Consider the following 23,658-nt stretch of genomic DNA (forward strand, 5'->3'; position numbering starts at 1 on the left):
AAGCACAGAGGGGCAGGCGGAAGCCAGCTGCCCTCTACAGGTTCGCAGTATGTCACTACTTTAATGGTGTAACAACTACAATATGCCTACAATGAAAATTAGTTCCCATGAAGGAACAATAGAGTGTTCTCTCCCAGTGCCCATAACAGTAAGCAGACAAGAGGAAGCACCTGGGCTGAAAGCGCTCCTGGTGGGTGGGCTGTCTTAACTGGTGCCGTGGGGGAAGGCACAGGAGCAGAGGGAATCTAGAGGTGCCAAGAGCTCACGAGTCATGCAAACTGGTGTGATGAGTCTGGTGCTGCTCTTGGTAGCATTATGGAAATTGCCAGGTGAGAGGTGGTCCTTTTCCTACAATGACTGAAATATTCCGAAGCAGTATCCAGCCTTTTTGGGATCCTCATGGTCAAGTGTGAAGCACAGAAACACAGCAATGAAATAATCAACAGCTGAGTAGTAGCCCCGAAAAGTTTACGATGTAAAATGCAGGTGTTTACATTTTCCATTCTCAATAAAAGGATGCAGCCCACCAGTTCCGGGATTTTCATTGTTTTATTCCAAGTTGAATCTAATCCTGTGCTAATTTCTCTGTGCTATCTGCAACATGGACAACTTGCTCTAAGATGGAAATCATTAAAGAAATACAAAGTGTCCACAAGCTGACTTAAAAATGTGTCTATTTTAAAGAGCCCTTCAGGGGAAAAGAGCATCTGGAGCTATTTTATAACAGAAACATGGTGTTGGAATCAGGGAGAAATTACTAATAACCTTTGCACAGTGCTGAGAGGGAATGTCATTTTTTTTTCTCTTGCAGGATAATTCCCTTAGTACTAACACTACAACGTGAAAGTAACACATTCACAAAATATCATTTTGTTAAAAATAGCCACACACACCCCTCCCCAGACTTTGCAGAATAAAAATAAATGTTTTCTCACACACCTCATCTACTAGCAGTTTCTTAAAGCAAATGTGAATTTCTAGTGGTAGACACTCACTTTTTCCTGCCACAGTTTGGGAGGAAATGTCTTAATTTGAAAGTCAAAGAATAACACTTTAAAAATGTATCATATGCTTTTTTAAAAGTTATACTTTAAATTAGGAAAATATACTAAAGAAATGAAAATAAGGCTTTCTTCCTCACTGAAATTAGCATAATGAGAAAGAGAAATGAATCCTTAGCACCATTTTAATATGCTAATAACTTTAGGCAATAATGTCATATTGTTACTTAATACCTAAACATCGGGTGATGATTCACATTTAGGATACCAATTTATAAACCTAAGAAATCCGAAAAGGGCACAGATTCTTTACCACTGAGCCACCAGGGCAGCCCATGCAATATTAGATGGAAATACTCTAAACTATGGTACCTTGGGCCTCTCCTCATTAAATGGGCTACACTGTTTATCATTCTGCCTCCTTCTGATGACCCAGAGAAATAGTGATGTGTGCAAGGCTGTTTGCCAACACACTAAATGGCCCTAGATCACTGCTGATGAAATGGGAAAAAGACAACTTCTTTTGTTCAAGGACCACCTTTATCTTTACTCATTAGTTAAGATCTAGTTGACAAGTGTGGGGGGGGTGTGTGTGTGTGTGTGTGTGCGCGCGCATGCCCAGTCACCCAATCGTATCCTACTCTTTGTGACCCCATGGACTGTAACCTGCCAGGCTCCTCTGTCCATGGAATTTTCCAGGCAAGAACACTGGAGTGGGTTGCCATTTTCTACTCCAGGGGATCTTGGATGAGGGATCAAACCTTCATCTCTTGCATCTCCTGAATAGGCAGGCAGATTCTTCACCCCTTCACCACCTGGGAAGTGCAATGGGTAGGTAACGGGGGGCTTTGCAGGGCCTATAACAGTCACAGGCCAAGGCAGACTGCGTCTCCCAGGGGTTGTTTTCCCTTTGTTGTCTCAGATTTGCCTCTTCTGTTTGAACTAACAGGAGCCTGGCCACTGGAAAAATGGGGAAATAGTTGTAGTTTCATCATTTTAATCCCTTAAGAGCAGTGGCCATGTCTTTAGCCACTAAGGAATAATTATGGAAAAGATTTTTAGGTAATTTTTTGCTACATTTAACCAATGATTTCCATTCTGGCTATTTATAAGACCCCTGAATGGTGGTCCCAGAGTCATTGTTTTTTCCCTGGTGTGGGCATGAGAACTCACTTCCACCAGCCACCCCAGCTGTCGCCGCCAGGGATCACTTTCTGGTTGGAAATGACCTGCCCTCCCCCTTTCTCTCCTTCACCATGGGTACTGCCACATTGACCATAATGATGTGGGCAAGCGTGTTTTCTCCTGAAACACTGGGCTCCCTCCATAATTTTTCTACCCCTGCCCACTGCAGAGAATCCAGATCAGAGTCACAAACAAGGGCCAGGCTGCTACCCTAAGTAAGTGAAGCCATTCAGAGAGGACGGTGGAGGGACAGGAAAATTGGAGAGCCCTTGTGGGTGGGATCTCTGTTTCTTATACTCCAGCCATTTGTTGTCAGATGGAGTGTGGGCCTGGAGTTATCAGAGGTTCTGATTTTTTTGAGGAAAAAAAAAAAAAACCCTAAACAAAACAGGTTTTTAGTGTGACATTTCCTGGCTCTTAAACTTGATGTGGGTTGCAAATTGTTGTAGCCTTCCAGTTTTTAATCCTTCCCCATCCAGACCTTGGCTGGTGGCATGGGCTCGGTCTTGTGCTGAAGACTCAGACCCTAACTGCACTGCCAAGTCACAGGTGTCCCTGCTCATTCTTTCCTCTCCAGGCATCTTAGCCCAGGGCCCTTCCTCCCCAGCTGGGCAGAGCATCTGCTGGGGTTCCCTCAGCCGTGGTCTGGAGGAGCTGTGAGTGTTGCCTTTTGAGGGCAGGAGTTTGGAATGTCTTCCCATGGAAATAACGTACAAATGAAGCCTAGGGTCTCATCGCGGTTGTCATTCCATCACCTGCCTCTTACTGAACAGTCACTTTGAACGTTTTGATTTGGGGAAAAAGGTATTTCTAAGTTCCAGAGAGGTGAACTGAAAATACTCTCTTGGGTGTCTATTTGAGTTCTGTAGATGTATACCCATTACGCTATCACAAGGATGTATAATATATAATTTAAAACATTTTTTTTTCAACAGTAATGAATGAAATATGAGCCAACCTTCCAGCCTGTGTTCTAATAGCCCCCCCATTCTTTATGAGTTTTAAAACCCTCAAGTATATCAACAGAATTGTTTTTTTCCTTGGGTCAAGCCAGTTGTCTCTTTGAGAGTTTTCAAGTCATTAAAGAATTCTATAGGAGCACAGTGAAGAGAGTACCTTCAGAAAGACTCATTAAAAGGAGAGGCTAACCCAGAATACCACTAATGTTAAATTCTGTAAATTGATGTCAGAAGTAAAATAGAATCGGTGTATCACCCCCCTCAGTTTCCAGGAATTAAATTGGCCTTATGGTTCACTTGTTTTCTTATGAAAATATAGACAATGCTTAAACCTCTCCTAAAAGGTGGTCACTTATTTTTCAGCTAAAGCAGAAAGCTAACCCATCTATTGGGACATATCCACACAGTAATACTGGAGTTTCCAATAGGCAATTGCTTTGCAATTAATATGAATTTGTGCAAGCCATAAAGCTTGTCTAAGCCTCAGTTAACTTACCTGTAAAATGGTTGTAACAAGGTGGTTTTTGAGTATTACATGAGACAGAATTGTTGGTATTATTATTTCCATTTGTTTGAATCAGAGCTTTCTAGGCAATTTTAGAACTCAAGCTTTTTCATAAAATTCATCCATTTAAAGTACACAGTTCAATAATAAACTCACAGTTGTGCAACCATTACCACAATCTAAGTTTCAAACATTTGCACTGCTCCTGGAAGAAGTCTTGCACCTGTCAGCCATCACTCATCACTCCTCTCCCTCAGAAATCCAGACAGCTTCAGGCAACTACTAATCTATTTTCTATCTCCATAGATTTGCCTGTTCTGGACATTTTATATGAATGAAACCATATAAATGTGATCTTTGTGATCGGTTTCCTTCATTTAATGTTTTCAAGAGACATCTATGTTATAGGATGTGCCAATATTTCATTCCTTTTTACGCCTGCATCATATTCCTTTAATTGCTGTATATTGCTGAAAATATACCACATTTTGTTAATCCATTCATCAACTGGTAGACATTTTGCTTCCACTTTTGGGCTGTTAAGAATAATGCCACTGTGGCCATCCATGTACAAGTTTTTGTGTGGATATATGCTTTTGTTTCTCTAGGGAAAATGCTGGCTCATATGGTAACTCTATGTTTAACAATTTCAGGAACTGCCAAGTTGTTTTTCAAACTGGCTATACCATTTTACATTCCCATCAGCAGTGAATGAGAGTTTTCATTTTTCTGCATCCTCACTCACACTTCTTTCCCATTTTTGAAATTAAAACCATCTTAGTGAGTGTAGGAAATGGCAACCCACTCCAGTGTTGTTGCCTGGAGAATTCCATGGACAGAGGAGCCTGGTGGGCTAGAGCCCATGGGGTCACAAAGAGTTGGACACGACTGAGTGACTTTCTTTTCTTCGTGGGTATAAAGTAGTATTTCAGTGTGGGTTTTTTCTTTTTATTTCCCTGATGACTAATGATGTTGAGCATCTTTTCATGTGCTTATTGGCTGTTTGTTTGTCTTCTTTGGAGAAATATCTATTCAAATTCTTTGCCCATTTTTGTAATTGAGTTAATTGAGCTTTATTATCAAGTTGTAAGAATTCTTAATATGTTCTGGATACATATCCCTGAGCAGATATATGATGTACAAATATTTTCAACCCAATTTGTGGGTTGTCTCAATATTGCTTTTATTAACCAGTGAATCTGGATTTCTCTCTGTATGTTTCATGCTTCCAAGCCCACCTAACTGATTTGCGCAAATTCTCTTTCCAGCCTCTGTTTCTCTACCTTGCTCTCCAGTCTGTCCATGAGCCCCTTCAGGTCCCCGAGGAATACCTGAAGCCCTATGACTTCATCCAAGATAAGAACAGGCACCACTATGCAGGCATGGCGTCCCTTATGGATGAAGCAGTGGGAAATGTCACCGCGGCCTTGGAAAGCCGCGGGCTCTGGAACAACACGGTGTTCATCTTCTCCACAGGTGAGTCTGTCAATAGGAAAATCATCTCTTGGCAAAGCTTAGGATGTGGTATTCGATAAATGGAATGAAGATAAATTGGAACATTTAGCAGTTCCTTATTAAAATAAATGCTACCTGCAAGAGTGGAGACATGGTAATAATGGATAGAAAAATGTGTCTAAGGAAAAAAAGATTATGAGCCTTCTTTCCTCTCCCTTCAGATAACAAACTGTTCTTCGAGTTTACTTGAAAACAAGCTCTTAGTAACTGGGTAAGTGTGAGTGGATATCCCTCCTATGCAGGGCAGCTGGGCAGTAAGTGCCTGGAGTGACTTGTTCCCAGCAGTCTCTACGGACCAGGCATCCTTTATGAAGAGGACTTCCCCTGACTTGGGGGTCTCTATGTCAATGCCAAGACAGATTGTGACATTATTAAGATTTGTGACATTTTGAAAACACTTAAATGGAGCTGTTTAAATTTGGGCTAAAGTCTCCAAGTATAGATTTTTTTTATATTAAAATTTTCTGACAATAAAGTTATACAAGTTGACTGTAGAAAAAACAAAATGGAGAAAGAAAATTTTTGAAAATAGTTTTCATTATGGCAAGGTCATTCTGATTCCTCATCTGTTAAGTATGTGTTTTTTCCCCTCTTCTCATTAGACTCCTTGTTCAGTCGCTCAGTAGTGTCTGACTGTTTGTGACCCCATGGACACAAGCGCGGCAGGCTTCTCTGTCTTCTGTTATCTCCCTGAGTTTGTTCACATTCATGTCCATTGAGTCGGTGATGCTAACAAACCATCTCATCCTCTGTCACCTCCTTCTCCTTTTGCCTTCAGTCTTTTCTGATTGGTCAGCTCTCCATATCGGTGGCCAAAGTACTGGAGTTTCAGCTTCAGCATCAGTCCTTCCAATGAATGCTCAGGGTTGATTTCCTTTAGGACTGACTGGTTTGATTTCCTTGCAGTCCAAGGGACTCTCAAGAGTCTTCTCCAACACCACAGTTCAAAAGCGTCAATTCTTTATGGTCCAACTCTCGCATCCATACATGACTACTGAGAAAACCACAGCTTTGACTATGTGGACCTTTGTCAGCAAAGTGATGTCTCTGCTTTTTAATATGCTGTGTAGGTTTGTGACAGCTTTTCTTCCAAGGAGCAAGTGTCTGTTAACTTCATGGCTGCAGTCATCATCTGCAGTGATTTTGGAGCCCAAGAAAATAAAATCTGCCACAGATTCCATGTTTTCCCCCATCTACATGCCATGAAGCGATGGGACCAGATGCCATGATCTTAGTTTTTTGAATGCTAAGTTTTAAGCCAGATTTTTCACTCTCCTCTTTCACCCTCATCAAGAGGATCTTTAGTTCTTCTTCACCTTCTGCTATTAGAGTGTATCATCTGCATATCTGAGGTTATTGATATTTCTCCTGGCAATCTTGATTCCAAATTGTGCTTCATCCACCCCGGCATTTCGCATTATGTACTCTGCATATAAATTAAATAAGCAGGGTGACAATATACAGTCTTGTTGTACTCCTTTCCCAGTTTTGAACCAGTCATTTATTCCATATGTGGTTCTAACTGTTGCTTCTTGACCTGCATACACATTTCTGAGGAGACAGGTAAGGTGGCCTGGATTACCCATCTATTTAAGAATTTTCCACAGTTTGTTGTGTTCCACACAGTCAAAGACTTTAGTATAGTCAATGAAGCAGATGTTTTTCTGGAATTCCTTTGTTTTCTCCATGATCCAATGAAGGTTGGCAATTTGATCTCTGGTCCCTCTGCCTTTTATAAATCCAGTTTGCACATTTGAAAGTTCTCAGTTCACATCCTGCTGAAGCCTAGCTTGAAGGATTTTGAGTGTTACCTTACTACTTTACTAGCACATGAAATGAACACAATTGTACAATAGTTTGAACATTCTGTGGCATTGCACTTCTTTGAGATTGGAATGGAAAATGACCTTTTCCAGTCCTATGGCCACTGCTGAATTTTCAAAATTTGCTGGCATATTGAGTGCAGCACTTTAACAGCATTATCTTTTAGGATTTTAAATAGCTCAGCTGAAATTCCACCACCTCCACTATCTTTGTTTGTAGTGATGCTTCCTAAGGCCCACTTGACTTTACACTCCAGGATGTCTGGCTTTAGGTGAGTGACCACACCATCATGGTTATCCAGGTCATTAAGACCTTTTTTGTGTAATCCTTCTATTTATTCTTGCTACTTCTTCTTAATCGCTTCTGCTTCTGTTAGGTCATTACTGTTTCTGTTCTTTATCATGCCTGTCCTTGCATTAAATGTTCCCTTGATATCTTGTTTTCTTGACGAGGTCTCTAATCTTCCCAATTCTGTTGTTTTCCTCTATTTTTTTTACATAGTTCATTTCATAAGGACTTCTTATCTCTCCTTACTATTCTCTGGAACTCTGCATTCAATTGGGTATATCTTTCCCTTCCTCCCTTGCCTTTTGCTTTTCTTCTTTCCTCAGCTATTTGTAAAGCCTCCTCAGACCACCACTTTGCCTTCCTGAGTTTCTTTTTCTTTGGAATGGTTTTGGTCACTGCCTCTTGTTATGAACCTCCATCCATAGTTCTTCAGGCATTCTGTCTTTCAGATCTAATCCATTGAATCTATTCATCACCTCCACTGTATAATCATAAAAGATTTGATTTAGGTCATAAAGAATCCACCTGCAATGCAGGAGACCCTTGTTTGATTCCTGGGTTGGGAAGAACCTCTGTAGAAGGGATAGGTTACCCACTCCAATATTCTGGCCTGGAGAATTCCATGTCCATGGGGTTGCAAAGAGTTGGACATGACCAAGTGACTTTCACTTCATACCTGAATAGGCCTAGTGGTTTTCCCTACTTTCTTCAATGAAACCTGAATTTCGCAGTAAGGAGCTCATGATCCGAACCACAGTCAGCTCCGGATCTTATTTTTACTGACTGTGTAGAGCTTCTTCATTTTTGGCTGCAAAGAACATAATCAATCTGATTTTGGTGTTGACCAGCTGGTGATGTCCTTGTGTAGAGTCATCTCTTAGGTTGTTGGAAAAGGGTTTTTGCTGTGACCAGTCTCTTGGCAAGATGATGTTAGCCTTTGCCCTGCTTCAAGGCCAAACTTGCCTGTTACTATATCTCTTGACTTCCCACTTTTGCATTCCAATCCCCTAGGATGAAAAGGACATCTTTTTTGGTATTAGTTCTAGAAGTTGTTGTAGGTCTTCTTAGAAACAGTCAACTTCAGCCTCTTTGGCAACACTGGTTAGGGCAAAGACTTGGATTACTTGTTGGGTCAGTCCAACTTTATAGTATGCATGTATTTTTTATTACACTGCTAATTACAGTTTGCTATGGTTTTATTTAGAATATTTGCATAAATTTAAAAGTGAAAATGAAGTAGGAGGTTTCTTTTCTCTCTGTTGGGTTTTGTTGTATTGGTTCTACACATATCATGATATATTTTGGAAGTTTTTCCATATTTTTCTATGTTCTGGAACACTTTACAGATTGTTTGAAAGATCCTTCTGGTCCCTGGAACGTTTATAGGAGGCTTAGAAAAATGATCTCCATAGTTTACATTTTTGCTTAATTATATCTAGGAGGAGTGGGTCTTTAAAATAGTTTAAAATTAATTTTGCCTGAAATACAGTGAGCCCTTTGATCTGAATGCTGAGATTATTTTTCACTTCAGGAAGTCTTCCTTGTTCCTGTTTTAGCTTATTACTTTTGTTCTGCTTGATTTGTTTCTCAAAAGTGTCTTTAATTAGTAAGTTGAATTACTGACTCAGCTTTTCTTTCATCAGCCTTAGTTTTTCATCCCTTTTCTCAGCCTTCTGGAACTCTTCTGCATTACCAGTTCGACATTTCTGCAGTTTAAATTCTGCTCTTTAATATCTTCAGTGGAGATTATTATTAATTGTGCTTTTAGTATCTTTGTAATCCTTTCTTTGCCTCACTCACTTCTTTTTCCTTCTAAACTTGTTAGTAATAACAATGACTACTGTTTATTAAATATTTACTGCATGCCCAGCTGTCCTAGTGTTTTTGCCTGTACTTTCTCATTTTTGCTCATTAAAGCTCAAAGCAGCCTTGTGAAATAAGTTTCTTTATTCCTATTTTATAAATGAAGAAACCAAAAGTTAGGTTTAGTTAAGTGATTTGCCCAAGGCTAATGCTATGGTCTGAATGTCTGTATTCACCTCAAATTCATGTACGATGGTGTTGGAAGGTGGGGCCTTTGGTAGGTAATTAGGTCATGAAGGAGGACACTTCATGCGTGGGATTAGTGCTTTTTTAAAGGAGGCACCAGAGAGATCAGTAGCGCCTTCCTCCACCTGGGGACACAGTGAGACGGTGTTGACTCTGAAACGAGAGCTTTCTCATCTGAACGTGACTCTCCCGGTGCCTTGATCTTGCACTTCCCAGCTTCCAGAACTGTGAGAAATACATTTCTGTTTCCTTTTAAGCCACCAGGTCCATAGTATTTTGTTATAGCACCCAAATGGGCTAAGAGCCACACATCTTACAAATGGAAGAGAAGAATTCAAACCCAAATCAACGTGAGGCCAATACCTGTTAAATGTAATCAGTTCTGCTTTTCCATGTCCTCTTTTTCTTCTGTCTCATCCTCTTGTCCCTGATTTCCACTTTTTAGCTTTCTACACTTCTTTTCATAGAACCCGTGGCTTTTCCTGAATCTTTCTGAACAGAGCTTTTCTAAAACCTTCATTTCCATGGTAAATGATTACCAGCTGTATACTCTTCCGAATATAAGCAGCAGAGGATCTAGAGTGCATGGCTGTCTCTTGGCCTCCGGTCGTTGTCCCCTGATTAATTCCTTCTCAGATCTGTAGCTTGGGGTCAAGTTGCTGCATGCAACTCACTCTATTTCCAGTGGCCCTCAGGCACTGGGGGCTTCCCTTCTGGCTCAGCTGGTAAAGAATCTGCCTGCAATGCGGGAGACCCCAGTTCGATCCCTGGGTTGGGAAGATCCCCTGGAGAAGGGAAAGGCTACCCACTCCTGTATTCTGTATTCTGGCCTGGAGAATTCCATGGACTGTATAGTCCATGGGGTCCCAAAGGGTCGGACATGGCTGAGTGAATTTCACTTTTTCAGGCATTGAGTCTTCTACACTTTTGTGAACCTGATTGACCTAACTGGTATTTTTTTCTCTTTGGGTTGCCTGGTGCCAGGCACCACCACCAGGCTCTTCCTGTCTCTGTACCTTCAGGGCTTCAATTAGAGGGGCATTTGCCAGGGTAGTGTGCCCCGCTGCCAGGCCCTTTCTTCTGCTCATTGTTCTCGGGAGCTGTGATCTCTAACTGCAGATAGGAAGTTGAGGAGGGAGTAATTCTCTGGCCATGTCAAAAATGAGTGCCGTCCCCTCCCCTCCTGGCTGCCTTCGTCCCTCTTTTCGGGTAGGTAGATGGCTCCGCGTCATGAGGCAAACAGGGTAGACCAGCCCTTGTTTCTTCATTCCAGCTTCTCCAGCTGCACAGCTTATGGAAATTTCTCCAGAGTTCTCTCTGGCATTTGAATAGATTGTCTGTCAGACCTGGTTTCTTCATTGTAATGAGTTTTCATCTTATTCTAACTCATGACAATGTGATGTTATTCATCTTATTCTGTGTCTGTATCGTTCAGTCGCCCAGTTGTGTCTGACTCTCTGCAACCCCATGGACTGCAGCACGCCAGGCCTCCCTGTCCATCACCATCTCCCGAAGTTTGCCCACATTCATGTCTGTTGCATCGGTGATGTTGTCCAGCCATCTCATCCTCTGATGCCCTCTTCTCCTCTGCCCTCAGTCTTTCCCAGATCTGTCTATGTTATTTTAGCAGAATATTTGTTAAGAGAAGCAGCACTAGCAGCTATTAGGAAGATACTTTTTTAACTTGTGCCCCTATTACCAGAGCTGAGCTTTATAGTTGTTAAACTCCAGGAATCTTCACACAAGTCTAATCCTCAGTAACATGAGCTAAAATTAGAACTTATTCTGGAGCAGCTAGATCATAAATTAAAGCTAGGAAAACTGATTCTAAAACCTTGAAAGCAACAATTGATCACAGCATCTTTCTGCAGCTATTGTATATTTATATTAACTCAGATCAGAATAACCATTTCCACTTATATTTAGAGAGAGTGTGACTATAAGGACAACCCTAATTTGCAGTTCTTCCTCTGGAGACTTCTCTGTGTTTATTGATAATTTCTTTGCCTGAAGTGGAATTTAATAATGTGATTAAAACCCAAGGAAACAAGGGCTGAATCTGGCTGGGTATGGAGCAATGATTCATTTTTTCCAGTTTTCTTACTTTACTTCACTTGGCACTGCTCTTCTTTCCAAGCATAAAAATACTGGGTATGCTCAGCAAATAACTGTTGAATCCAATAGTATAAAAAACCCTGACATACACTAGCTTCTTCGTATCACATGTTATTTAGTAAAAGGGAGAGACAAAGGCATGTTTTCTTTCTAGGTCTAGATGTTTAAGGACACTTTTAAAAGTCTTTTTTTATAATCTGGAGGAGACTCACGAGGCTTCCTCATTCCTTGTTGTCATCATCTGAGCACTTAAGGTGCAGTATGCTATCTGGGGGCCACTTGCCCCCTTGGAGTCTTCATTAAAAATGTAGTTACTGAGGTGATGGCTGCCAAACACTGTCAATGCGCTGAATGTCACTGAATTCAGCACACTAAAGTGGTTAATTTTATGTTATGTGAATTTCACCTCAGTTTTTAAAAAAGTAGTCTCTTAGACTCCAGTACAGATTCTATATCTGGGGCCAGGAATCTCCATTTTTAACAGTAATATAGGCGATTCTTCTTATAGAGAAATTTGAGAACTTTTAATCTAAAGGAACTTATACAAACCCTGGGAGTTTAACTAATGAAGAATATATATGTACTATACACATATATTTATAGGAATATACATAAATACAGTAATATATACATATTTGCCAGAAACCAACTGGGTTTGACATTCAACCTCTCCTAGGTGTTTTCATTTCAGGTAAATGCACCTGTTTGTAGAAACAAACTCTTGAAAAAAGTTAGTAAGAAAAATTTAAATGTAATTTTACTGCATATAACTTACAACCTTGGATTAATGACACTCTTTTTACAATGTGTGATTATTAGTGGGTGGCATTAACAAAAATTGTTTGTCTCATTACAAACATAATATTCTGTTCTTTTTATACAAGGATGACCCTTCTAATCCCTCTTTGATAGAATATGATTAGAGTTCAAGTCCCAGTTTTCCTGCCAATTAGTTGTATAGACTCTGGCCTCAGTTTCATTATCTATTAAATTCCGATTGGCCTATCACTCATTTATTCACCTGGTCTCTCATTGCAGATAGAAAGATGAATAAGATGTGGTTCTAGCCCTTAGGAATCTTGTACTGTAGTGAAGCAGGCAAGCACATGCAATGCAAGAGTGCCGGGAGATCTCACCAGAGCCTAGGGATCTGGGGAGGTGTTCTGAGATGGAAAGGTTGGCTATGAGTTGGCCAGAGAAGCAGTGTGTAGGTGAAGAAGAGATTGGGCAGCTGAGAGAGAGGACCGCGAGCAAGGGTAGAGAGGAGAGAGCTGGTCTGTCGGAGGTCCAGTGGGGCTGGAGCCTAGAGTGCAAGGCGGGGTGGCGAGATGTGAGGACAGGGAGTGTGACCTGCAAGTCAGCTCAGAAGAGACCTGTGTACGCGCAAGGAAGAATCGCAGAGACAGCGAAGGCAATGGGAGGCATTGAAAGGTCTGAAACAGGATCAGATTTTCACCTTAGGATCGGTGTGGGGGATGGTTGGAGACCAGCAGAACTTTTGGGAGGTTATGGCACTGGGGAGGAGGAGAAGGAGGAGGGGCTGAATAAAGGCAGAGGGAAAATGGATGGCGTGGAAAGGAGAGAGTCAAGAAATGCCCTGAGAGCTTGAACCATTTACTCCTGATACGAGGAAAGCTGATGACTGTCGAGCTGCACTTGCAGAGCTTTTGTCAGTGCCGACGGCAGCTCTCCATGGATCCACCCCCTTTAACAGACAACGGGAGGCGTCTGCAGAGAGCTGGGGAGAGTGCAGCCCGCGGCCAGAGCGCCCGTGTGGTCCAGGTAGCCATGGACCCACAGTCCATTTGAGACTGGGGCGAGGGGGTCGGCCACAGTATCTGAAAGCGTGCAGTAACGGTTCGGGGTGTCGTAGTTACTTGAAGTTGAAGTCGCTTTTGAAGGCCAGGCGTCTGTAGTGCTCAGACCGGCCTCGCACAATGGAGACGTGTCCTGACACGGCCACTGGTAACACCAGCATCGAGGAACCCTGTCCACATCCTTTCATTGCACATGTCTCCCTGAACAGGGTAACTTATTCCCAAACCTAAACTTTCAACATTTATTATCTCATCTTTCACAAAATTATGTTTGATTTAATGTCTTAAATAGAGCAATAAAGATTCCTAACTAACTCCCCTAGATCTTATATCCCTTTCTCCCTCGTATGTTCAATTCCCTTCAAAATTGGTCCCCACAAATGGAGAATTCCTTCAGTTTAGATGTACTTAAGCAGTTGGCAGACTTGTGAATAATATAGAAATTCAGTGCCAGGAACAAAGTAATCTGATGCTGGCAAATCAATCTCACTAGGTTCTTCACACTCTTAACTGCATTCCTGACAAAGCTATGGAAAACCTGTTAAGTGAATAAGTGATATAGTGGATCCACGTCGACTTTTTCTTTGCAAATAATTGCTTTCAACACAACTACTGTAAAGGGAGGTAACAGCACATAACTCAAAACTCTGGGACAAGAACCACTTTTTCCCTCACCAGAGGTCGTGAACTCATTTCACCTCTTGAGAATTGTCACATTCATGTTCATGCTAAAAGCATGTTGGGACACTTTAGGATTTTATCGGTAATAGGTAGTAATGCATACAGGTTTGTCAGTTATTTTATTGAGTGAAGGTAATAGTCAATACATTTCAAAGGGCCCAAGAATGATCTTACCTTTGTAAGGCAATGCAAACCACTAAATCTGTGATGAACCACTGACTCACAAGCCCAGAGTCTAAGGCAAAGATGCTTCTTAATCCTTATGTTTATCAGATCTTTGATGTTTTATCATAATTCAGCTTGTATACTATAATATCATGTTATTGATGGTATGAATTTCTTAGCATGAGAAACAATCTTTACATTCACACTTCTATGAGAAGTGGCCATTCCCTGAGTTTATAATGAATGGAAAATATGAATTGAAATAAGCATATTTATTGACTAAATTGTAAGCTTTCCAATGTATTTGGGTTTACTTTTGCCCCTTGTTTTGCCCTCCATTTTAAAGGTCACATTTAAAATGGACCGATTTTTTATACTGTACATTTCTCACAAAGTTCATTAAAACCCAAAGTGCCTGTGGAGGTGAGGGGAGTATTGGGTCGGATAGGCTGTACTGGGGGATGAAACAAGGCAACAAAGAGAGTCTGCATAGAAAGAATCAGGTGGGAGCCACACTCACAGTAGGGTGGAGGGGCAGAAATAAAGTCGGGTCATCCCAGTTACAGATGCAAATATGCAACCAGAGGATGAGAGAAGGGACTAAATGGCCTAGGAATTACTAGTTTCTGAAACAGCAGAAAATAGAGTGTATTTCAGGTGTTTTGCCTCTGGAATGTTTAAAAATCAGTCTTTAATTACAGATGGAAGATAAAAATTCAGATTTCAAAGGAGGAACCAGTGTTTTCAGTTGACAGACAAAAGATGTGTATTGTCTATACTCCTATCTTCCAGCAAGTAATGGGGCTTGACTCTGTAGTAGTTGTTTTAAGAAAACAAAACAAAAAAAAAAAAAATGAGAGTGGCTAAATTTTAGCTACTGAAGAATCCAATCTAGTTCTTCCCCATTTTAATCCACACGCGGGGTTCACCTCGAGGCGGTGTAACTGCTGTGCATGTGTGTGGAACATATTGAAACAAGGCCTTTGCTCCAGAACTGGGGCCTTCGGGGCTCGCTTCACCAGTGTTTTTGTCCCAGATTCGTCTGCTCTTTGTGTCGATGCAGTAATTGCTGTGTGGTTTTCCTTAGGCAGCAGAGGAGAGGCTGTGTCTCCAGGCAGGAGTTTAAGGAGACTTGCTCTTCCAAGCCCTGGGAACCAGGGCTGAAGCTCTTTGCGGGAGATAGCCCTGCTGTGCTGGGCCCCAGACAGGCTGCTCATCCTTTGCTTTCAGAAGCATGAGATTTTCCCCCACCAGGCCTAAAAACAATAATAATAATGCATTTGAAAAAATCCCCATCGCGTCTCTTGCTGACTTTGGCAGTTAGGTCCCAAGCATCAACAAAATGTTGTACCCAGAAATCTGCCTTCCAGGCTTGTTCCCTTCTTACAGAACAATCCTTAGCCTGGTGGGGGCTCTTTTTTTATGTTTTCTTAATGAGAAAATATGTCAGAGATTATTGGCACCACAGGTTTGTTCCTTTTTGGCGGTTTTCACCCTTAACCAACTGTACTCTCTGTGATCTCTTTCCTATTTTCCTTTCTCAGTATGGGACATATCTAATCAACCTCTCCTAGGATGGCTGCTCCAAGTACACACTGATTTTTTTTCTTTATCATTTCTACTCCTGAACACTTTCTTATTTGTGCAGAATTTAAAAAGTAGAAAGGAAAAGGGCTTCAAAAAACTTAAACATCAGAAATGACACTCACTGCTGTGGAGACTACCAACAAAACCTAAAGCTGCATCTGTTTTCAAAGCAGCCTGTGATCTGGTAGCATGCCGACACACGCTGACGTACATGCATTAGTCAACGGTGCAGAAGCAGTTGGGGGCCGGGAGACAGGAGTGCTGTTTGGGCTGAGGATGCTGGCTTTCTGGAGCTGCTTCAGCATCCTGCTTTGGTGTCCTGTTTGGTGTTAGAAGGTCCATCTCAAGTCCAGAGGTAGTAGAGCAGGCCGAACAGCTGAATCTGTGGCGGATCCAGTCCCCCCAGGTGCCCGTGTGCAGTACGTGAGACTTCACCTCTGGGAGCCCCTGAAGGGAGAGGTTTGATTTGTGTCTGTGGTGGGTGGCGATCATCAGGCTGACACCAGCTCAGCTCACCTGTCACCAGGTAAGCTCACCTGAACAAGTGAGTCATCATCTTCCTCCTGAAACAAGAAATCAGTCAGTTAATATGCATGACTCTCAGTTTTATTTAGGACAGTATATTGATCCCGAGGAGACCAGAAGCTAAAGATGAGAGGCATAAATTTCATATTCCCTTGGGGGCAAGGTGGGCTTCCCTGGTGGCTCAGCTGGTAAAGAATCCACCCACAATGCGGGAGACCTGGGTTCGATCCCTGGGGGGGGAAGATCCCCTGACGAAGAGAATGGCTACCCACTCCAGTATTCTGGACTGGAGAATTCCATGGATTAGTCCTTTGGGTTGCAAAAAGTCAGAGACGACTGAGCGACTTTCACTATTTCACTATGGTCAAGGCAGCAGCCAGGCAAGTGTAAGGCTTGGAGAGGTCCTTTCGCATGTCTGGGGCTCTGACACATGCTCTGGAAGGATCTGTGTTTACTCCCTGATCGCCAGGCTGAAACTGCTTTGTGCGAGGAGAAATATTACAGAAGGCAGTGTGAATGGCCTGGAGGAGACAGAAAGTCTGGTCCAGCGCCGTGCCTAGCACAGACCTCAGGAAATATTTGCAGGTGGAGGAGTGTGCATGTATTTGAGATCCGGCAACACACCCAGGTACCAGTGATTCAAGGTCAAGTGGGTACAACAGAAGGATGAAGTTTGGAAAAGAGCCTCTGGATCAGGGTCAGCAGGAGAAGCTTCATGAGGAGACAGGATGTAAATTAAACTGTGCTTGAATAAGTGATAAGATATCGGCAGGAGAATGGAAGCAGAGGGCAGGACCTTTAGGGCATGCGGAGTGGCGTGAGCAGATGAGTGGTGGGAGGGAAGCAAAGGCCTGTTCTGGGTGTGGTGACGAGGCCAGTCCAGCCTTTCCATTGGTGTTCACAGGGACATCCAAAACCTTAGATGTGTCCTCCTGGAATGTTCATTTTGCTCCAATGTACAGAAGGAAAATTATTTAACTTAACTGGTTAGTCATTTAAAACGTTTTGACATTAAAAGAAACGGCAGGTTAAGGAACAGAATACAATGAGTTTCACAGATTTTTTTTTTATAAATGTTCGGAATCTCAGGTTTCCACTCTTAACCTTTAATGGAAGAATTTAGAATTCTTAAAAGGAGATCAGCTCCATTCATTTGCAAAAAAAAAAAAAAGAAAGAAAAGCCCATTACTCCTTACCTGGAACTTGGGGCAGGAGCTGGGTCTCCTCCGCTGAGAGATGGGGCAAGCAGTTCAGCCCTTGGCTACAGGGCGGAGGGTTTTGCTTAGCTGTGAGCAAGCCTCATGTGACACTGGGCACTGTATGTCCTGGAAGGTATCTTGACAGTGGTTGGTGTGATTCGTCTTAAAGGATGTGCCTCCATCCCACACTGCAGACATGCAGGATAATAAGTCCCCTGCATGCAAACGAGGTCCATTCTGACAGCACGTTCTTAAGTCCAGTTTGTTCATAAGTCCAACGAAGCTAGCCTAGGTAGCCAACTAACACAGTTGGCTATATAGTACTGTACTGTAAATGGTTTATAATACTTTTCACACAAATAATACACTAAAAAACAAGAAGTAAAGAAGACGTGTGCAATCTCACAGTGCAGTACCTTGAAGAGTACGGCAGTAGAGTGCAACAGCTGGCATACAGTGGTTGGCATCGTGTAAACAGGCGAGAAGAGTTATTGACTAGAGGAGGAGGTGGGAGCAGTGGTGGAGCTGAAGGATGGTCAGCAACAGGTGATGGAGTGAAAGTGATGTCGCTCAGTTGTGTCCGGCTCTGTGTGACCCCACGGACTGTAGCCCACCAGCTCCCGTGTCCATGGAATTCTCCAGGCAAGAATACTGGAGTAGGTAGCCATTCCCTTCTCCAGGGGGGTCTTTCTGACACGTGGATCGAATCTGGGTCTCCTCCACTGCAGGCAGATTCTTTACCGCCTGAGCCACCGGGGAAACCTAGGAGATGAAGGGCAAGCTGCCGTTTCACTCCTGCTGGCATTAATGGCACAGGCTCTGGTTCCTTGCTGGAACCTTGCTCTGGTTCCTTCAATTCTATCTACGCTCTTGAAAAATCAGTCCAGTGATGTCTGGGTAGTAGCTCTTTTTTTCTCATCATAGATGACACAGTAGCACTGGATTGCATTCTGAAGGGCTGCTGTCGCCTTCATGGACTGTTCCGCGTTTGGGTCCTATGCCTCAAAAACTAACAGTGCTTCCTCAAATAGAACTAACTTACTTGATCGCACATGTGAACACATGTTCACATCTTCGAAAGTTTGCAACTTGAAGGTTCATTTGTAGGGACTTACTGTACCTTTGTGTACAGATCTGGTCAATGCATTTTATGCATTTTTTTCATGCGTAGAAATGAATGCAGGCAGGCCTGGCTGCCTAGGTCTGCGGGGATAATGGAATGAAGGGTCTTCAGGGGTACTTCTTGAGTCTTCAGTTTCCTTTCCCTTCTCCCCTGCTGGTCCTAAACCCTAAATTCCTATCTCAGCTTCTCCAGCCCCTTTGGCTCCCTGCTCTCCCCAGGTCCTTGCCTGCATGCTGTTCCTTTGTTTTCAGCATGTTTGGGTTGTGAATGTTTAAGCAACTTAGATCACAGATTCTGTTTTTCCTAGGCAAGGGAAAGGGCAAACCCCTCCCCTTCAAAACTGTCTCCAGCTTTCCCGAGTTTTGAGAAAGCCACATGTAGCCTCTCCAAGCTACAGGGGCTTCTCAGAAGCCAAACAGGCCAAATTGTTGGTGGGTGAAGGAGCTCCTAGACCTTTCTTTACCATTTCTCTTTTAATTTCCATCTTTCCTGGCTTATGTCAGATTGACTTTGTTATGATATTTTGTCGTAATACCAGTCTCTGCCCAGTGCTATAGATAGCTTTCTTGTATCATGGTCATCCTTTCACAAGTTAAAGGAATTAAGAAAATGCCAAGGAGAACTCAGTTAACCTAATACTAAATAGTGCACTAGCCTTCATTATTTGGAGAAGAAAAAGATTTGGATCTGCTAGCCACAGAAGGCTACTGAGCATCTGAAACGTGGTTGATTTGAACTGAGATGTGCTGTAAGTGTGAAGTATGAAACTTCAAAGATATGTTATGAAAGAAGAATGTAAAATAATATCTCAATAATTTTCATATTGATTACCTGTTAAGCTGATATCTTCAATATATTGGGTTGAACAAAATATATCAGTAAAGTTAATTATAACTCTACCTTTTTGAAATGTGGCCTCTAGAAAAATTTTCAATTACACCTGTGGCTTGGGTTATATTTCTGTTGGACAGTGTTGCTCTAGATTGTATCTTTGCAGTAATTAATTCCTCGTGGGAATTCCCCAGGGATTATTTATTAATGATTTTTCTCTCTTAATCACCAAGCTAAGATGGGAAAAGGACACAGTAGACTGTGAAGTTCTACAAGGCAAGAGCTTGTCTATTAACCTCCTTCTTTGGAGGCAGGAATGATGAGGCCATTTTGCTTAGGAGGCTCATAAACTGTCTTTGAAGATGTTTCCAGAAAGGGTCTTGAGCAATTGACAACATCAATGAAGGAAGGGTATTGCCTCCCAGTGGCTCCCCTCAAAGATGTGATTCATTTAGTTGCCTAAACCAGGGCTTGGACTGTTGAATAAAGAAAGAAAGCAGTCTTACTGCTTGAAGTCGATATCCCCGGTGGGTCTCAGCATAGAAAAAGACACATGGACAAGAACCATGATCATCCCTATTCAGTTCAGTTCAGTTCAGTCGCTCAGTCATGTCCAACTCTTTGCGACCAGCACGCCAGGCCTACCTGTCCATCACCAACTCCCAGAGTTTACTCAAACTCATGTCCATTGAGTCAGTGATGCCATCCAGCCATCTCATCCTCTGTCGTCCCCTTCTCCTCCTGCCCCCAGTCCCTCCTAGCATCAGGGTCTTTTCCAATGAGTCAACTCTTCACATGAGGTGGCCAAAGTATTGGAGTTTCAGCTTCAGCATCAGTTCTTCCAATGAATACCCAGGACTGATCTCCTTTAGGATGGACTGGTTGGATCTCCTTGCAGTCCAAGGGACTCTCAAGAGTCTTCTCCAACACCACAGTTCAAAAGCATCAATTTTTCAGCACTCAGCTTTCTTCACAGTCCAGCTCTCACATCTATACATGACCACTGTTTTATAAATGCAGATCGCAACATGATGGAGGCAAAAGGGGAAAAGAAAGTCTTCTCCAATTGCTCTAAAGAAAACCCAAAATATTTAACTTGTTTGCTGTGGTGCCAGAAGAAATATTGTTACAACATAGAACAAATAGGATTATGGAATCTTGAATCATAATATTATTAAATACCCATATGGTCTAACATTTTCTTTGAAATCTTAATCATTAGTACTTATGTAGGTTGAAGATGAACTCTCAAGGCCTCTGTATCCATTTTCAGCAAGCTTTTTTTTTCTTTAAGATTATAGAATCTTGTTTGGAGGGGGACAAGTTCACTATTAGGAAGTATTTCTCTATAAAATAGAAGTAATCTTTTCCAAAAAAGAAAATTTTTTTTAAATTTATTTTTTAGAACTACTTTTTTTAAAAAAAAGATTTTAATTTTTAAGAGCAGTTCAGGTCCACAGCAGGATTAAGAGAAAGATACTGACACTTCCGCACGTCCTCCCTGCCCTTATATATGTGTGCCTTCCCAATCTTATCAACATCCCCCACCAGGAAACCTTTGTTTTTTAAGGTCTTTAAAGTGTTCCCTTTGTTGTAGCCTCCATTGTCTTCTAATTCTCTGGGGTAGATGAGAAATAATTATCATCTTTTTTGTAAATAAAGATACAGTCCCAAGGGTTATGGCAGGGATATAACCCCAAGGGAGGTGATTTGTTGAAAAATTAGAGGTGACCAGTAACAAAAATGATTTGAAAACTTAGATCATCTGTTTTGCATTTCAGCTGCTAGGTTTGTAGGATCACAGGGCCACATGCATACTCACGTCTTTTGTCCACAAGAGAACTTGCTGTTCTGAACAATGAGGAGGTACGTCTTATTCTCAGGGGTACTTCTTGTTATTAAATTCTATACTGTGCTTTGTTCAATAATATAGTTATTTATACAATGTTTAGAAAGTTAAGAGAGATAAAGTGAATTCTTAATCTTGGTACTCTTACTTTCTTCCCAATAACAATAAAAAATAAAAAAGATTTGGGCCTCTTTGCTGGCTTCTTGGAGGCTGAGTTGCTGTGAAGCTATGAAACCTTCATTATCACATTCCCACTGCTTGATCTACCAGCTCACTTTCTTGAGGAATTTAATCAATCTTATCTCTGTGTATGGCTAAAAAACCAATGGCATTTATTTTCTCTGCAAGCACTTATTTACTTTTTCTCTTAGACGGCTGTCCCTGTGTTGATAATCTTTTCTCCAGTCTTAAAGCACGGATTGATTTTGGAGCTTCGGCAAGATCAGTGGTTCCACTGATTGCAGAAACCCTGTTCCTGTGGATTAATGAACAGTCTGTGTAACCATCAACAAGGGGTCCTGCTGAGAATTGTAAATGAGAAAGACGTGATGGGTTGTGAGAACTGGGGGCTCCAAACCTGAGGATTCAGAAAAGAGCAGACATAAGCAGTCTCTTCCTTGTTAAGTCTTTTCCCAGCCAGTCAGCCAGCCTTTGTTCTGTAATCATTCAGGGCTTGAAAATGTATAGACTCTTGAGAATGTGTTTACAAGTGACTTCCCTGGTGGTTTAGTGGTAAAGAATCCACCTCCTGCAATGCAGGAGACATGGGTTCAAGCCCTGGGTCAGGAATATCCCCTGGAGAAGGAAGTGACAACCCACTCCAGTATTCTTGCCTGAAGAATCCCATGGACAGAGGAGCCTGGCGGGCTACAGTCCATGGGGTCCTAGGAGTCGGACACAAATTAGCAACTAAACCACCACCACATGTTTACAAGTGCAGAAATGTTGGTCGGTGGATTTTCTTATACAGTGTGTGAAGAGTAAGACATAAGAAACAGGTTGGAAAAGAAAAATGATTTTAAATGTTGACATATCAGGACAGTGCTTTGCTTCTAAAGTTACATGCTATTATTTCAACTCCAGTTCAGTCTGTTCCCTGAAGCAGTCAACTGTTGCCCTTGTGTTCTGTTACTGTTCTTGGCCTTAGGCATGGCTCATCACAGGAACTTAGTAATGGACTGAGATTTTCTCCCAACTCAAAGAACACACCAAAACTGAAGTTACATTTTAGCTCCAACAGGCTGCCCAAGTCCTGGCTCAGTGGTAAAGAATATTCCTGCCAAGTCAGGAGACACAGGAGACTCGGGTTCGACCCCTCAGGTCTTCCTGAGGGTCAGGAAGAGCCTCTGGAGGAGGAAATGGCAACCCAGTCCAGTATTCTTGCCAGAAAAATCCCATGGACAGAGGAGCCTGGTGGGCTCCAGTCCTTGGGGTCACAAAGAGTCAGGCACAACCAAGCAACTGAACACACGCACAACAGCTGCCCAAGTCAGGTGATAGAGCCACATAATATGCCAACAGAGACGCCAGTTTCGGTCAATACAGAATCCCCTACAGAAAATCAGTACAGAATCAATACAGAAAATCAAGATGGCATGTTGGGTGGCATGTTGGAAACAGGGAGAAGCTAGAAAGCCAGGTCTGGGCAAAGCCAGGAAGAGGGAACTAGGCTGCCTGTAGCATTGGCTTCTGAAGTTGGGACAGAGTCTGATTTGTAATGGACCAGAAGACATGGCGACCTTGAGGCCCTTCTGGGAGAGTCAGTGTAGCAAATGGGGAAGGCAGAGCAGGAGCTCTGTAATCAGACAAGCCTGAATTCAGATCCTCTTTCCATGACTTACTAATTGGGTAACTGGCTAAATTACTTTTCTGAGCATCAGTATTCTATCAGTCTGCAAAATGGGAATGATGCTTACTGATAGGACTATTATGAGAATTCATGTAATGCACCTGGTATCAGGCCTGGTGTAAGGAAGGAATTTGGTAAATGCAGCTACCATTATTATTACATCACTATCTGAGCTTTCACTGTTTTGCGCTAGTTGATGGGGACACCACAGCAGTAATCCCTGGGTGATGTGTTGTCGTCCCAACACTGTACCTGTGTTCAGGAGCCGAAAGTCCAGGAACTCTCTGTACGACATTTGCAAGGTTAACCTTAATTTTAAAAGTTTAAAGAAATACATGGGGACTTCTCTGGCAGTCCAGTGGTTAAGATTTCATGCTTCCAATGCAGGGACAGGGGTTCAATCCCTGGTCAGGGAACTAAGATTCCACATGCTTCACAATGCAGCCAAAAGATAAAAATAAATTTTAAAAAATTAAAAGTTTAAAGAAACACACACACATAAATATCTCATAAAGGCCCGTAAAAATCAAATTAGGTACAGTCTACAATAAACTGAAAGGGAATATCTCTGAAAAGTTTCCATAAGTTAAT

At 42.1% G+C, this 23,658-nt stretch overlaps 1 protein-coding gene across 1 annotated transcript in view; it reads left to right on the plus strand.

The window, feature by feature from the left end:
• Positions 1-23,658, plus strand: part of ARSB (arylsulfatase B) — a 160,004-nt gene that overhangs the window by 22,961 nt on the left and 113,385 nt on the right. Inside the window, exon 4 of the mRNA XM_043919951.1 lies at positions 4,919-5,126. Coding sequence (XP_043775886.1) covers positions 4,919-5,126 — 208 coding nt within the window. The remainder of the gene's footprint in view (positions 1-4,918; positions 5,127-23,658) is intronic.

Source organism: Cervus elaphus, chromosome 12, assembly GCF_910594005.1.
Source record: "Cervus elaphus chromosome 12, mCerEla1.1, whole genome shotgun sequence".
NCBI classification, from domain to species: domain Eukaryota; kingdom Metazoa; phylum Chordata; class Mammalia; order Artiodactyla; family Cervidae; genus Cervus; species Cervus elaphus.